Below are 14,033 nucleotides of genomic sequence, written 5' to 3' on the forward strand. Positions count from 1 at the left end.
TCACTTTTGAAAAGTTCTATTTCTTAACCCATCTCTGACAAGGTGGCCTTACAATAAGAAGATATCCATGATTCCCAGTTTCTTAGTGCTTGAAGGGGAGTCAGAGTTCTCAAAGTAATTTTTAGAGGTTTTGGCTCAGTTATGGCTTGCTTTCCATTTCCACTTCCTTCCTCTACAAGGTTGTCTAAGACATATGCTGAAGGGAGCTGAGGCTGAGCCAAAACCTCTAAAAAGGCTATTTACTATTGAGAACTGCCTGAGTAGGGACCAAGATCAGAGGAGACAACCCAAGCCTTCACGCACCCAAAAAAGGGCTAAGGAACCTGCTAAAGTGGCACCCACTGGGGCATGTAAATCTCTTTCCATAGTTGGAGGAGCTGAAGGAAATTGGGGAGAAAGAATTCCCCATATTAAGGGGATTAGAAGGAAGAATAAGAGAGGATAGAGGATCTATTAAGTAATAAAAGCCAGTAATTCACTTCTCATTTAATCTGAATATTTATGAGGTCCTGGCATTTCAAATGGCAGGGTCTGTCACTTTCAGATCCCAAGTGTCAGATCTTAAGTGCCAGACAAGTTTAAAATGTAATTTTTCTACTGTGAAATTTCACTGATAGTACAATTCCTCCTTTTCTAGTCAGTGCTTAAACCATTGCTAGAAAATTCACAGCAGAGAAATGAAATACCTTTGATCGAGTTTATCCTCCCTAGATCTTAAAGTCCAATTCTGTGAGAGTAGGTCCCTGAGAACTGCTTTAAAACTCTACTCTTCTTAAGAAAGTCTTATCGCAGTTGAGAGTCCTTTCCTTTAGGTTAAACTTGGGGTTTACTGAGACCAATGTGCAGATGTCTATTCTTACTTATCCCCTTCTAAATGGAAGTTGTGATTTAAAACATATTTTACACAATTTAATAGAATTTTAGGTCAAAATAATTATTTTTAACAGTTTCAAATTTCACAGCATGCTTCTGCTCCTCTCTCCTTATCATTGTCAAATAGCATTCTTCCTTGTATTGCTATTATAACTCTCCTGAAGAGTCCCAAAGGGGAGTGTCTCAGCCCCAATAAATTACTAAAAAAGAATGCTCTTTTTGGAAATTCCCAGAAATCTACCAAAAGAATCCCCAAGAAGGGAATATGATAATGCCCTGGGAGCACACTCCCAAGAGGATTAACTAAGAACAAAGGCTTTTCAGTCCCTCTAATAGTGTGAAGACAGCTACTACTACAGGAAGTGGTTCCCCCTTGGTCCCTCTGACTCTTTCTGAAAAGAATTCCTATTATTCCCCTAAAATGATTCTCAGGGGAGTTCCCACAGGTAGGTGATTACTAGATCCCTGAATTCAATTAAAAGAATTGAGTGTTTAATCTCAGGAGAATTGGCTCAAACCTGAAGGGAAGTCCAACCTTCTCTAAGAAGTTCCTCTGACAGGCCAGCCCAGAGTGGAGGGTAGGTTAGGGTCCCTGACATGCTCGCCAAATGTCATGATAAAAAAAAAATTTACACAAAAGAGAACTATGAGGCAATAAAGCTCCAAACAGGTCCAATTTATTTATTAGCAAGACTAGCAAATGCCAATAAAAGGGATCCAAAGCTCCTCAGTAACCAAGGATACATCTGACAATCAAGACAGCTCTTTTATAGTCACACAGAGGAACTCAAAAATAAAGTGACATCAATCTGGCATAACAAAGGTATATCTCACTTCTGATTGGTCAGTGCTAAGGTTACTAACCCAAGTTACATCAGTTTATCATAAGGTGGACTAACATCTTCTGGAAAGTTCTGTAGTTAACAATTTCTGAAGGAGAACAGGAAACTTGAGGCTTACATGTTATTCATTTCTGATAGATTCAAATACAGATTAGAATTTTGTGTCTGGAAAGTCCTGAAGAAGGGAACTTAGTGAGTGGAGTGTGGTTTGTGTTACAAACAGGGAATTAAGAGCTACACAGGCTTAAGGAGTTCTGAGAAAGTTCAAGCTCACATATTATGGGAAAGTAATATATAGCAATTTGATTATTAATCTATAGTAAAATAACACAAAATAAATTGGGGTACCAATTTTCAATTTCACACATTACATGCATGTCATACACAAAATTTACTTTATAGATATGATGACTTGGTATGTATTTATGAAGCGCAGCTAGGTGGTCCAGTAAGATAGTGTGTCAGACCTAGTCAGGAAGACTCATCTTCCTGAGTTTGAATCCGATCACTTTGAATCTGGTTGTACTTTACTATGTGGACCTGAGCAACTCACTTAACCCTGTTTGCCTCAGTTTCCTCATCTGTAAAATAAGCTGGAGAAGAAAATGTCATATCACTTCCACTACCTTTGCCAAAAAAACCCAAATGGGGTGACAAAGAGTCAGACACAAGTGAACAACATATATTTATGAAGATAGAGATGAGACAGAGACCCATAGAGATATATAAATGGAAGAAGAAATGGAGAAGCTGTAAAGTCATAGTGTGAGAAAACTGATGAACGAAAGGCAATTCCTTAAACACTTATGTGGAAAGCACTAAGTTCTAGAGGTACGAAAAACAAAAAATTCTCATTGAAAACTGTAAGAATAAATGTTTGAATGTATAATTTAAATTTATTTTGAATACTTTTTCAGTGATTTGGCAGATAATTTAGAAAGTATTTTGCACTGACCCTAAGGATGGGGGAATTTTCTTGTGAATGTTTTTCAGTCTTTTCCAAACTTGGTAAGATACCAGGGGACATTTCAGAAATGTCCATTCCTTAGATTTTGGCCCTGAGGCTGGGAAGCAGCATTTGAATCTCAGACCCCAAGTGCTGGCTGGGAGGATCTGGAGGCAAAGTGGGTGTGAAGAGAATATTCAGAAGTCAAGTCACTGGCTGGGAAAAGAAATAAGACTATAGAAGTTTACTTTCTTAGTGAACAGGTATTTCCTCCCTTCCTTTCTGATGAGGAAGAACAATGCTTACCATCAGGGAAAGGCACAGAAGTCAAGGCTTCTGTATCCCAGCCCACTCAATGGGCTCAGGCCATGGAAGAGCTCAAAAAGGATTTTAAAAATTAAGTTAGAGAGGTGGAGGAAAAACTGGGAAGAGTAATGAGAGACATGCAAGCAAAGCATGAAAAACAAGTAAACACCCTGCTAAAGGAGACCCAAAAAAATGCTGAAGAAAATAACACCTTGAAAAATAGGCTAACTCAATTGGCAAAAGAGGTTCAAAAAGCCAATGAGGAGAAGAAGGCTTTCAAAAGCAGAATTAGCCAAATGGAAAAGGAGATTCAAAAGCTCACTGAAGAAAATAGTTCTTTCAAAATTAGAATGGAACAGATGGAGGCTAATGACTTTATGAGAAACCAAGAAATCACAAAACAAAACCAAAAGAATGAAAAAAATGGAAGATAATGTGAAATATCTCATTGGAAAAACAACTGACCTGGAAAATAGATCCAGGAGAGACAATTTAAAAATTATGGGACTACCTGAAAGCCATGATCAAAAAAAGAGCCTAGACACCATATTTCATGAAATTATCAAGGAAAACTGCCCTGAGATTCTAGAACCAGAGGGCAAAATAAATATTCAAGGAATCCACAGATCACTGCCTGAAAGAGATCCAAAAAGAGAAACTCATAGGAACATTGTGGCCAAATTCCAGAGTTCCCAGGTCAAGGAGAAAATATTGCAAGCAGCTAGAAAGAAACAATTCAAGTATTGTGGAAATACAATCAAGATAACACAAGATCTAGCAGCTTCTACATTAAGGGATCGAAGGGCGTGGAATGTGATATTCTACAGGTCAAAGGAACTGGGACTAAAACCAAGAATCACCTACCCAGCAAAACTGAGTATAATACTTCAGGGGAAAAATTGGTCTTTCAATGAAATAGAGGACTTTCAAGCATTCTTGATGAAAAGACCAGAGCTGAAAAGAAAATTTGACTTTCAAACACAAGAATGAAGAGAAGCATGAAAAGGTGAACAGCAAAGAGAAGTCATAAGGGACTTACTAAAGTTGAACTGTTTACATTCCTACATGGAAAGACAATATTTGTAACTCTTGAAACTTTTCAGTATCTGGGTACTGGGTGGGATTACACACACACACATGCACACGCACATGCGCACACACACATAGAGACAGTGCACAGAGTGAATTGAAGAGGATGGGATCATATCTTAAAAAAATGAAATCAAGCAGTGAGAGAGAAATATATTGGGAGGAGAAAGGGAGAAATGGAATGGGGCAAATTATCTCTCATAAAAGAGGCAAGGAAAAGACTTATTAGTGGAGGGATAAAGAGGGGAGGTGAGAGAAAAACATGAAGTTTACTCTCATCACATTCCACTAAAGGAAGGAATAAAATGCACACTCATTTTGGTAGGAAAACCTATCTTAAAATACAGGAAAGTGGGGGATAAGGGGGTAAGCAGGGGTGGGGGGGGATGATGGAAGGGAGGGCATGGGGAGGATGGAGCAATTTGAGGTCGACACTCAGGGAGGGACAGGATCAAAGAGAGAATAGAAGTAATGGGGGACAGGATAGGATGGAGGGAAATATAGTTAGTCTTACACAACACGACTATTATGGAAGTCATTTGCAAAACTACACAGATTTGGCCCATATTGAATTGCTTGCCTTCCAAAGGGAAGGGGGGGGGGAGGGAGGGAGGGAGGTAAAGAAGTTGGAACTCAAAGTTTTAGGAACAACTGTTGAGTACTGTTCTTGCCACTAGGAAATAAGAAATATAGGTAAAGGGGTATAGAAAGTTATCTGGCCCTACAGGACAAAACAGAAGATGGAGACAAGGGCAGAGAGGGATGATAGAATAGAGAGCAGATTGGTGATAGGGGCAATTAGAATGCTCAGTATTTTGGGGTGGGGGGAGGGGACAAAAGGGGAGAAAATTTGGAACCCAAAATTTTGTTAAAATGAAATGTTAAAAGTTAAATAAATAAATAAGGGAAAAAGAGAATTTTTTAAGTCAATGTAAATCTTGATTTATTCAGCACCTCTATAAATCATCATATTTCATAGAATTTCAATATAGTGTTATTCATCAAAAGTGGTATTAAGCATAAAGTTCTTCTTAACATAGAATAGAGAGATGGAGGGGGTGTCATCTATACCACTAAAATGATCTCATTTTATTAAAGTAGGTTTCATTTGTAAAAGCAAGATACTTCTATCTTGCCACAGTGCAGTCTATAACAAACTTTGCCACTACATTTGGTAGCATAGACCCTGAGAACAGCATTACACTGAGCTCTGTCCCCAGGAGCCTGAAGAGCCTTCTAGACTTAAAAAGCCTACTCCTTTAAGTGGGAAACTGAGGAAGATTTTTTCTGCCTTAGGGGAATACTTTTGCTGATACTTAGCTAAGTGAAGCCACTTTTCAAAAAGCTATTAAAATATCAAAAGAATTAGAGCTTGAATCTAAAAGAGCATAGAGAAAAAGACAGCACAATAACCAAGGACAACTCCAGCTGTACCAGAAGCATGATGCACCTGCCTACAGCCAGTTGAAACTACACACCTAGTGGTGAATACATACAGCATAACAGTTCCTGGCAGAGACAACGAATCTGACAGAGTGCTATTCATTAGAGACAATGCATTCAACAATGCAGAATATGTGTAAACTACTTGCAGCAGTCCTAGAGGGAGCAGTGTGATAACACATGCCAGAAGATATGACTGTCTCACAATGTAGGAGTTACAAGCTGCTCCATACACGTTTCCCTGGTCACATCTGTGCCCCTCTATGCATTTGCTCAGCATGTATCCATACTTCACATTGATGATTATGTGTAAGGTTAAGGGGGAAATGATTTTTTTTACTATGCTATTTCATTAAATGTCTTTGTTTTGGAAAGATAGATGAGATGAGAGAGGATATGAGTGAGAGAGAGAGAATAGCATTACAGCTAAGGCTCCAATTACTATTCTACTTGGTTTCTATAGCTAAAAACAACTTGATTTTCCTATTCAGTTCCACTGTCCCAAATCCAATAAACCCATTATTACCAGCAATTATTTATTAAGTGCCTACTATGGATCATAAAATATTTTATATCCCTTTAATATTATGACATTTCAAAACAGCTGAATTATTTAAATATTTCAGCATCATATCTCACTCTCCCACAGGGCTGAAGAGGGCTAAGCAACTAAGATTCATACAGCTAGTATAGCTGTTGGATGTGAATTTGGAGAATAAAACAGAAGGTTTTTTTACTAATTTGCTACTATAAATTACGGAAAATCAACACTAAATGTCATTTTTTAAAGTAAAAGAGGGGACTATTTTTTTTCCTGAGTATATATCAACCATATGATCAAGAAAAAAACAAACGACCTAATTCATCCAAAATATTTTTGAGACAGAACATGTGTACTACTACCATGTAGATTTCCAATAACAAAGTTATTCACATATGCTATTAGGAAGCAAGTTTTACACTGGAGAAATGCTGCTTACATAGCAATAGATTAGGAATTTAGTACTTCTGGGCTCTTTTCCAAGTTCTAGAATTCAGTACTTAAAACTTGGGAGGTTCACTTAAAACCTTGGAACTTCAGTTTCACAGTTTAAAGCAAGCAATGGTTGCCATCAGTCACTTAAGCATAGAAGAAATTCTGGTATAAAGAAATTTAAAGGTTCCTAAGTGAAAAGATCTATTTAAATTGCAACCTTCAGTTTCCCTAACTGGATGTTTGAAGGTACAACACCTTTTTGCTCTTTAAAATTTATACCCAACAGCCCCAGAATACTTTTCTTTACATTCAACTCAACAAACATCAAAAACTAGGATGTGCTAGGTCCTACAGGAATCAAAAAAGACAAGATCCCTGGTCAAAAGTGTTTAAATCTAGTTAGGGAGAAAAACCTGATTGAAATACCTGCATTTATAATCACCATTCTGCCACTTTAACAAATAAGATTACCACTTCCCCCCCAAAAAAATTTTAAATATCCCTCAAAGTAAACTGCTCTTTTGCTCCCATAACCTCCCAACATGTTTGCTCCAACAGAAAGGGAATTATGCAAGCATATGAGTCCTGACCCAAAACACCCTCATATTAAAAAGAAAAAAATTATTCCCTTGTGCTAAGTAAAGTAAGTCACTCAGTTATCTCAGCAGAGACAAAATTATTTAGCTTCCCTGTTTTTTAAGGATCTCCTGCACAATAATTCCTCCTGTTTTAATTGAGGTACCTGAATGTGTTGGTGAGATAAAAAAATAAACAAAGAGAGGAAGATGATTTACAAGTAACTGAAAGTTTGTGGCTACATCCAATATTTCCCTCAAGTTTCAGAATGAGGGATTGAGAAACTTTGGTCCAGACTAAGGGCAAGGTAGTGCTGGAACTTCATCAGCTCACATCCAAAAGGATCAAAGTGCACTGAGGGCAGATGATGGCAGCCTGAAGAAAAAAGGAAGGACATTTGAAAGATATATGGGTGATAATAAAGGGGTGATGACTCTCTCTCCATCTCAGTTTTCTTAATTTCAGTTTCAGCCTTTTAACCATTCTAATAGAAAAGAATATTCTGCTTAAAGAAAACCATTTTAGGGGCACAATGAAAAGAGCACCAGCCCTGGAGTCAGGAGGACCTGAGTTCAAATTTCACCTCAAGATACTTACTAACTGTGGGATCCTCAGGAAGTCACTTAACCTAAATTGCCTCCAAAAAAAGAAAGAAAAGAAAGCCATTTTTAGATGGTGAGGGAAAAATACCTAGAGAAAGAAGTATTTATAAAAACACATTCATATGGGCTTAAGCTTCTTCTGCAAAGTAAAATGTATGGATACTAACAATGACCAAATCCACATACTCTGTCACCATCCATCCAGTGACACTGGCCTCCTTGATGTGTCTCACAGAAGATATTCCATCTCCTAATTCTAGGCATTTTCACTGGCTGTCTTCCATGCCTGGAACAGTTCTCCCTTTTCATCTTTGCTTTCTGGATTTTGCAAGAAGACTTTTCTATTTTCCTTTAATGTGCCTTCCCTTTGTTAATTATCTCAAATTTATCTTGTTTATTTGTACATAGATGTGTGTATGTTGTCTCCCCCATTAAACTGTGAGCCTCTCTACAGCAGCTGTTTTTGCCTTTCTTTGCATCTCAAGCACTTAGCATATGCCTGGCGCATAGAAGGCAGCACTTTTCCTTTACAAATACGTAATTTTATTCTCCCAACAATCTTAAGAGGTAGGTATTATTATCACCTTCATTTTACAAATAGGAAAACTTGAAGCAGAAAACAGTTAAATGACTTGCCCAGGACCATACAGTTATTAAGTCTCTGAATCTGGACTCAAACTCAGATCTTAATTTTAATTGCAGGACACTATCCACTATACCATCGAGCTGCCTCTTGACTTGAATCCCAAATTCTGATAAACTCATACCAAGTTCTCCCACGTTTGCTTCCCAGAGTTACACTGTTTTATTAAAAAAAAAAAAAAACCTGCCTTTGCATGTTCAACTGCCATAGGATCTTAGGTCTTTAGAAATGCAAGGAACTTTTAAAAAATAATTTAATCCAATCCCTTCAATTTTACCACAGGTTAGGAAAACAGGTAGAAAATGATTCACAGGATCACATGTGAGTTGGATAGGATACCAGAACTCACCTAGTTCAATGTACAGATGAGGAACTGGGATTCAGAGAGGTTAAGAAACCTATATAGTCCCCTATATAGGGGATTAGTCTCCAACTTCTGGTCAATGTAACACCCAAGAGGGTCTGTAGTAGTCTCAATGAATTACTTCAAAGGCTCAAAGAGAGCTGAATCTAGCAGGGGATTGAGTACATTCTGGGCACAATATTGGGGGGGAAACCAGATAAAAAACCTAATGGAAATGCATCCCTCTTTTCCCCAAATGGTTCAAGCTTCAGCTACAGCATCATTTAAAAAGCGTATTCAAAAATACAGAAAAGATAAATTGAAGAATTGCACTTATTTTATCGATTTGTTCTACCCATTTCTTTTAATATTCTAATATACTGGTCAGTATATTAAGTTAGTTATGTGTATAAGTATTTGCCCATTTGAAGACAACTCTCCTATAAGTGAATACCCAAACAGGCCATCCCCCTATTGAGGTCAAATGTTACAATTTCTTTAAAAGTTCGTCAAAACTCTGACTAGTCCTCAAATTCACATCATTAATTCAAAGATCTAATGTTTGAATGGCCACATTTTCATAAAGGACAATAGTATAACAGATCTAGAGTTGGAAGCAAAGAAGAGAATGTTGAGGTCTAAAAAGGTTAAGTGATTTGCCCAAAATCACACAAGGAATAAGGTGCAAAGCAACAATTTGAATTCAGGACTAAAGATTCCCAGTGCTTTCTACTACATCAGAATTTCAATGTAGGTAGTAGTACTGCCCTCAAGGATGCAGATCTCAACCCATTCATAATTGCTATCCTTTATGCATAGAGACACATAAATTTACCACAAGGAGTCCACTCAATATGCTTTTCTTTCTCTTGATGTTGTACAGATACCAACTGAGCAGTCAGGCTGTCAATTTTTCTCTTGCTTTCACCATATAACTGGCGCTTCATCATCTGACAGCACACTTTACTCCTAGAATTCATTTATAATGTGCCCACTATTGTGCCTCTTGAATGTCCTTTGGACAAGCACTAAATTTATTCCATAATGTGCAGTTATATAGCATCATCACAATAGCTAATATTTATTACCATGACTGCTGGTGTCTGGCACCATGCTAAGTACATGCCTTACAGTTATTAATTCACTGATCCCCACAGCAACCCAAAGAGTTAAGTGCTATTGTTATTTGTTTTACAGATGAGGAAACTGAGGGAAACAGGTTAAGTAACTTGCCCAGGGTCACATGGTTCTGAAGTGTCTGAGTCAGGATTTGACCTTATGTCTTCACAACTCCAGGCTTGTACTATAACCCACTGAACCACTTACCTGCTTTACACTTCAGTGAAAAAGATTTGCCTTTGTTAAAGAGAAGCTTCAGACTATCAAAAGAACTAAATATATGACATCTCAAAGGTAATCTAGCCTATTCTCCTCAGTTAGGTCCATTTACAGCATCAGTCCAAAATATATTTATCTGTGGACCAGGTCTACGGATTGTATAGCAAAATCTAGACAATAGGCTTTCTCTATTTTTCTTGGTGTCCAGTTAAACCAAACTGAACGCATCCATCTTTAATGATTAATTCTTTTATTGGAGTGAAGGGTACAATGTTTTCCTAAGTTTGAAAAATAACTTCTAAATGCTCAAAACATTTATGATTACATTGGAAGCACAGGTCCAGTTTTGAATGCATAAAAGATAAGCAAGGGCCTTTCACCTCAGGTGAGAGGGTCCCCTTTCTTCATCCCAACAGCAACATTTTCTCATAAGAAACCCTCCAACTTGGCCAATAAGGCAGCTTCTCACCTAATACTAATTTCCAAGACTGATGGCAGCACAAGAGACTTTATCTTGTATAGACAATATTATTTCAGGAACACAGGCTACCAAAGCAACAGGATAAAGTAAAAAAACATACATACAAAAGTATTCACCACTATAGATTACATCAAAATATTTTAACAGCAGGTGGCTATTGATGTAATTTCAGGCTTTCAGGAAAGGTCTTTTTTTTTAATTAAAACCATATGAATGAATACAATATACATAACCTGGTTCTTTCCAGAGGTGTCCCATAACTCCTCAAAACAATAAATCTTCTCATACTTGCCTTGAAACAAAACTCTTACTCAATTGCTTACATAACTTTTCTATAGAATCACAGAAAATAATCCAGTGTAAAAAGCCAAGCACTAGTTGTGTAATAGTATCCTAACACCAAAGCTTCATAAAACGAATTTCCTGGATGTATAAAGCAACTTTGCTATATTAACTTTCCTGTGATGAGTTGCTGGCAGGAATGCAAGTATTTTCCTGTTGGCCTGACACTTCCCAGAACATAACAGATTCATCACGTTTCATTTTACCCTTTGAAATACTTTAATTTTTTTTTAAACTAAACGGAATTTTTAAAATTGAATTTTTAAAAAGACATAGGACTTAACTATTTAACAAGGTTAAGTCATGCCTTAGATGTAACACCTAAAATATACTTCCTTGATCTTAATGCACAGTGCCTGTGACACCAATAACACTTAATAACTTTTTTCATTCATTCATTAAGTCCCCTAAACAATGTTTGATATCCCAAAGAGCACCTAGATTCCTACAATAATAGCAAACAGAAAATAGTACCGGAGACATCACCTCCAAGATAATTCTGCCCACTCTCACCAACTTAGGTCCATTTACAGTTTCAGGTATTTTTACAACTTTAGGCTCATTTATATCTATCATCTCTACGTCCCTGTCCCAAGCATTATCGCCTTTGACCCTCATTCGGACTGTGAGTGATTTCCTGTATTAACTTGGAAGTGATTTGTTCAAGGCCATAATGCGGTAAAAGGAGACACTAATGTTAAGATGTATGTCTCCTAAGGTCACCAGAAAAAAGACGTGGAAGAACCCTAGCCACTAGTACCACTTTAGCATTGAAGACAGCAGGTGGAAGGAAGACTACCTAGTCCAATGACACTCATCCTTCTTCCTCACTTTACACACGAAAGTAAGTGACTTGTCCAAGCCCACAGCGGAGTTAGAGGGAAGAGGACGACCAAAACTAGGGCAAGGCGCCTATAACCACCAGGTCCTTCAGATGCCAAGTCCTTTAAGAGCGTGATGTCTCCCCTCTTAAGGTATGGAAGAACCAAAGGTTCTGGTACGAAATTACTTTACAACAAAGCCTCTGAACTAAGGAGTTTTCCTAAGTTTCCTTTCTGACTTTCTATGGGAACCGCAAACCCTGGAACACAAATGGGCAGGCAAAACCGCACCAGCGAGGGACACATGCGCCCCCTCCCCTGGCGCACTACTTACAGGAGGTCAGCAAGCCCCCCGCTCCTCAGCCTCCCCCAGCCCGCATCCGGGCGGCAGAGCGGACCTCAGGACGGGGCGCCGGGAAGGAGCCGAGGGGCCCGGCAAGCCGCCCCGGCCCGAGCCCGCGGGAGCAGCACGCGCTACCCCCGGGCCTGGCAGGAGCCCCCGGGCGCACACGCTCCGAGGTCGCCTCCCTCGCCCGCCCCAAGAAAGCCCAACGAGCCCCCGGCGCAAGGAGGGAAGGTCAGGAACAGAAGCGACCGCCGCGAACCCAAGACCCACAAGCTGCCTCCCGGCGGGATCCCAAGATGGCGGCCAAGGCGCCTGGTCCCGGCACCCCGAGCTCGCTCGCCTTCCCTTCCCTTCCCTGGGCCTCGGCCTCCTCCGCCCCCCCCCCCAGCCCCCGGCACAAGCTGGGCGTGCGCGCGCGTGAAACTGAGTGAGTGGGAACGGGCGGGGGAGGGGAGCGGAGAGGAAAGGCTGACGCCGAGAAAGAAGAGAAGAAGCTGGGAGACGCGGACAGAAACACGGCGAACAAGGCGAGGGGGGCGGACGACGCTCCTTCCTCCTCGTCAAACCTTCCACCCCCACCGAAAAAAAAGGAAGAGGGAAAGCACCCCAAGAGCGGAGCCGACGGCCTAGACCTCCCCGCTCCCCTCGCCGAGGCCCACCTCGCTACCTACCTTTAAATTTGAGGTCTGTGGGCGGGTCGAGGAGCAGAATCTGCTCGTGCTTTGCCATGGCCCCGGCAGCGGCCGCCATCGGAGAGACAGCGCAGGGGGAGCGGGGGCGCGCCCGAGGCGGCGGTTTGCCCGGTGGGGGGGAGGGGGGTGTCCGGGGGAGGGAGAGTGGGAGGAGCCCGAGGTGGAGGAGAGTGGGGGAAGCGCCGGGGCTGTGAGAAGGGCACAGTCACCAGCCTGGGCTCACCGCTCGCTCGCTTCCTGCTCCAGCCAGCGGATCGGGCAGTCTGACGACCAGTCGCTTCCCCCCCCTCCACTAACAACTGACTCAACCCCACACCAGCCACCGCGGCCACGCGCACTGCGATCCTCGCTGCCCCACGTGACGCTCCTCTGCGTGCAGCGTGCGCGCCACCGCGGCGGCCTGGGCCTCCTCTTCGCCCGTCCCGCCCTTGGAACCTTAATGTGACATGGGCCTTCACGCGCCTGCGCGCTCCCGCGTGTTCTATAAATTTCTTGCAGCCCGAAAGCTTTGCTGGGACTCTTGTCAGTGGAACTGGAAATGTCGCGGCGTGGGGCGGGGGGAAGGGAGGGAAAAGGGGGCGGAGTTTCCGCGGGACTGAAGATGCCTGTGCTCAGAAGCAATCCCTTCCCTCCCCTATCCGCGGGATCTGGGAGTCCGCACGGAGGTGACACCTTCTAGGGTTGGAGCTGAGGAACGGATGCGAGGGAAACGACTTGGGGCAGACGCCTTCAGAAACTACGACTCCCAGCATACAACGTTCCAGGCGGGCGGAGTGTAGAGACCTAGCCATTGGGGGTGGAGCATGCTGGGAGTCGGAGTCTTCCTTGGGGCGCCCGATGCGCAGTGCACCTTGGAACTTGTAATAGCGGCAGGACCGGCAAGCCGACAGGCCGGCGGCGGGCGGGAAGAGGAGCAAAGTCGGTTGGACAGATGTTGGGCGGGGCGCATCGGCCCCACGCGAGGCTTTGGAAGCCTTCGCGAAAACCCTCTGGCTGATTCTGGAGTGCCAGGCACCCACCTCTTCCAGAGAAGGAACTATATATAATTAGATTTGGGGGTGGATGCTTCTTTTGGCGGTTTTGTTGTTTTGGGGGGGGTGGGGGAGGGGAGATGGAAAGGCCTTACTTCTAATCCAACACTTTGTATTCCGAGAAGGGCCGCAGTACTTGGTGTGTTGAAATATGCCTTATTGTCAGTGACGCAAAAACCAGATAAATAATACTAGCATTGAAAACACGAACGTGGCATGAAGCCAGGAGCAAATATAAATGAGGGTTTGATTAGGGGAGGTTCCCGGAGCACCAGCCTTTCTCCTCAACGAAATAGGACGAACTTTCCCATGTGCTATTCACGCGGTGGGGTCTCTGAATGTG

General features: G+C 41.6%; 1 protein-coding gene across 2 annotated transcripts in view; it reads right to left on the reverse strand.

Moving 5' to 3' along the window:
* VAPA (VAMP associated protein A) overlaps positions 1-13,078 on the reverse strand; it is a 68,395-nt gene extending 55,317 nt beyond the window's left edge. Inside the window, exon 1 of one of the 2 annotated variants that reach the window (XM_072604229.1) lies at positions 12,639-13,078. In XM_072604229.1, coding sequence (XP_072460330.1) covers positions 12,639-12,717 — 79 coding nt within the window. In that variant the 5' untranslated portion in view covers positions 12,718-13,078. The remainder of the gene's footprint in view (positions 1-12,638) is intronic. The other variant, XM_072604228.1, reaches the window with a different exon arrangement.
* Between the last annotated feature and the right edge of the window lie 955 nt (positions 13,079-14,033).

The sequence above is a fragment of the Notamacropus eugenii genome, chromosome 4, assembly GCF_028372415.1.
Source record: "Notamacropus eugenii isolate mMacEug1 chromosome 4, mMacEug1.pri_v2, whole genome shotgun sequence".
Taxonomy (NCBI): Eukaryota; Metazoa; Chordata; class Mammalia; order Diprotodontia; family Macropodidae; genus Notamacropus; species Notamacropus eugenii.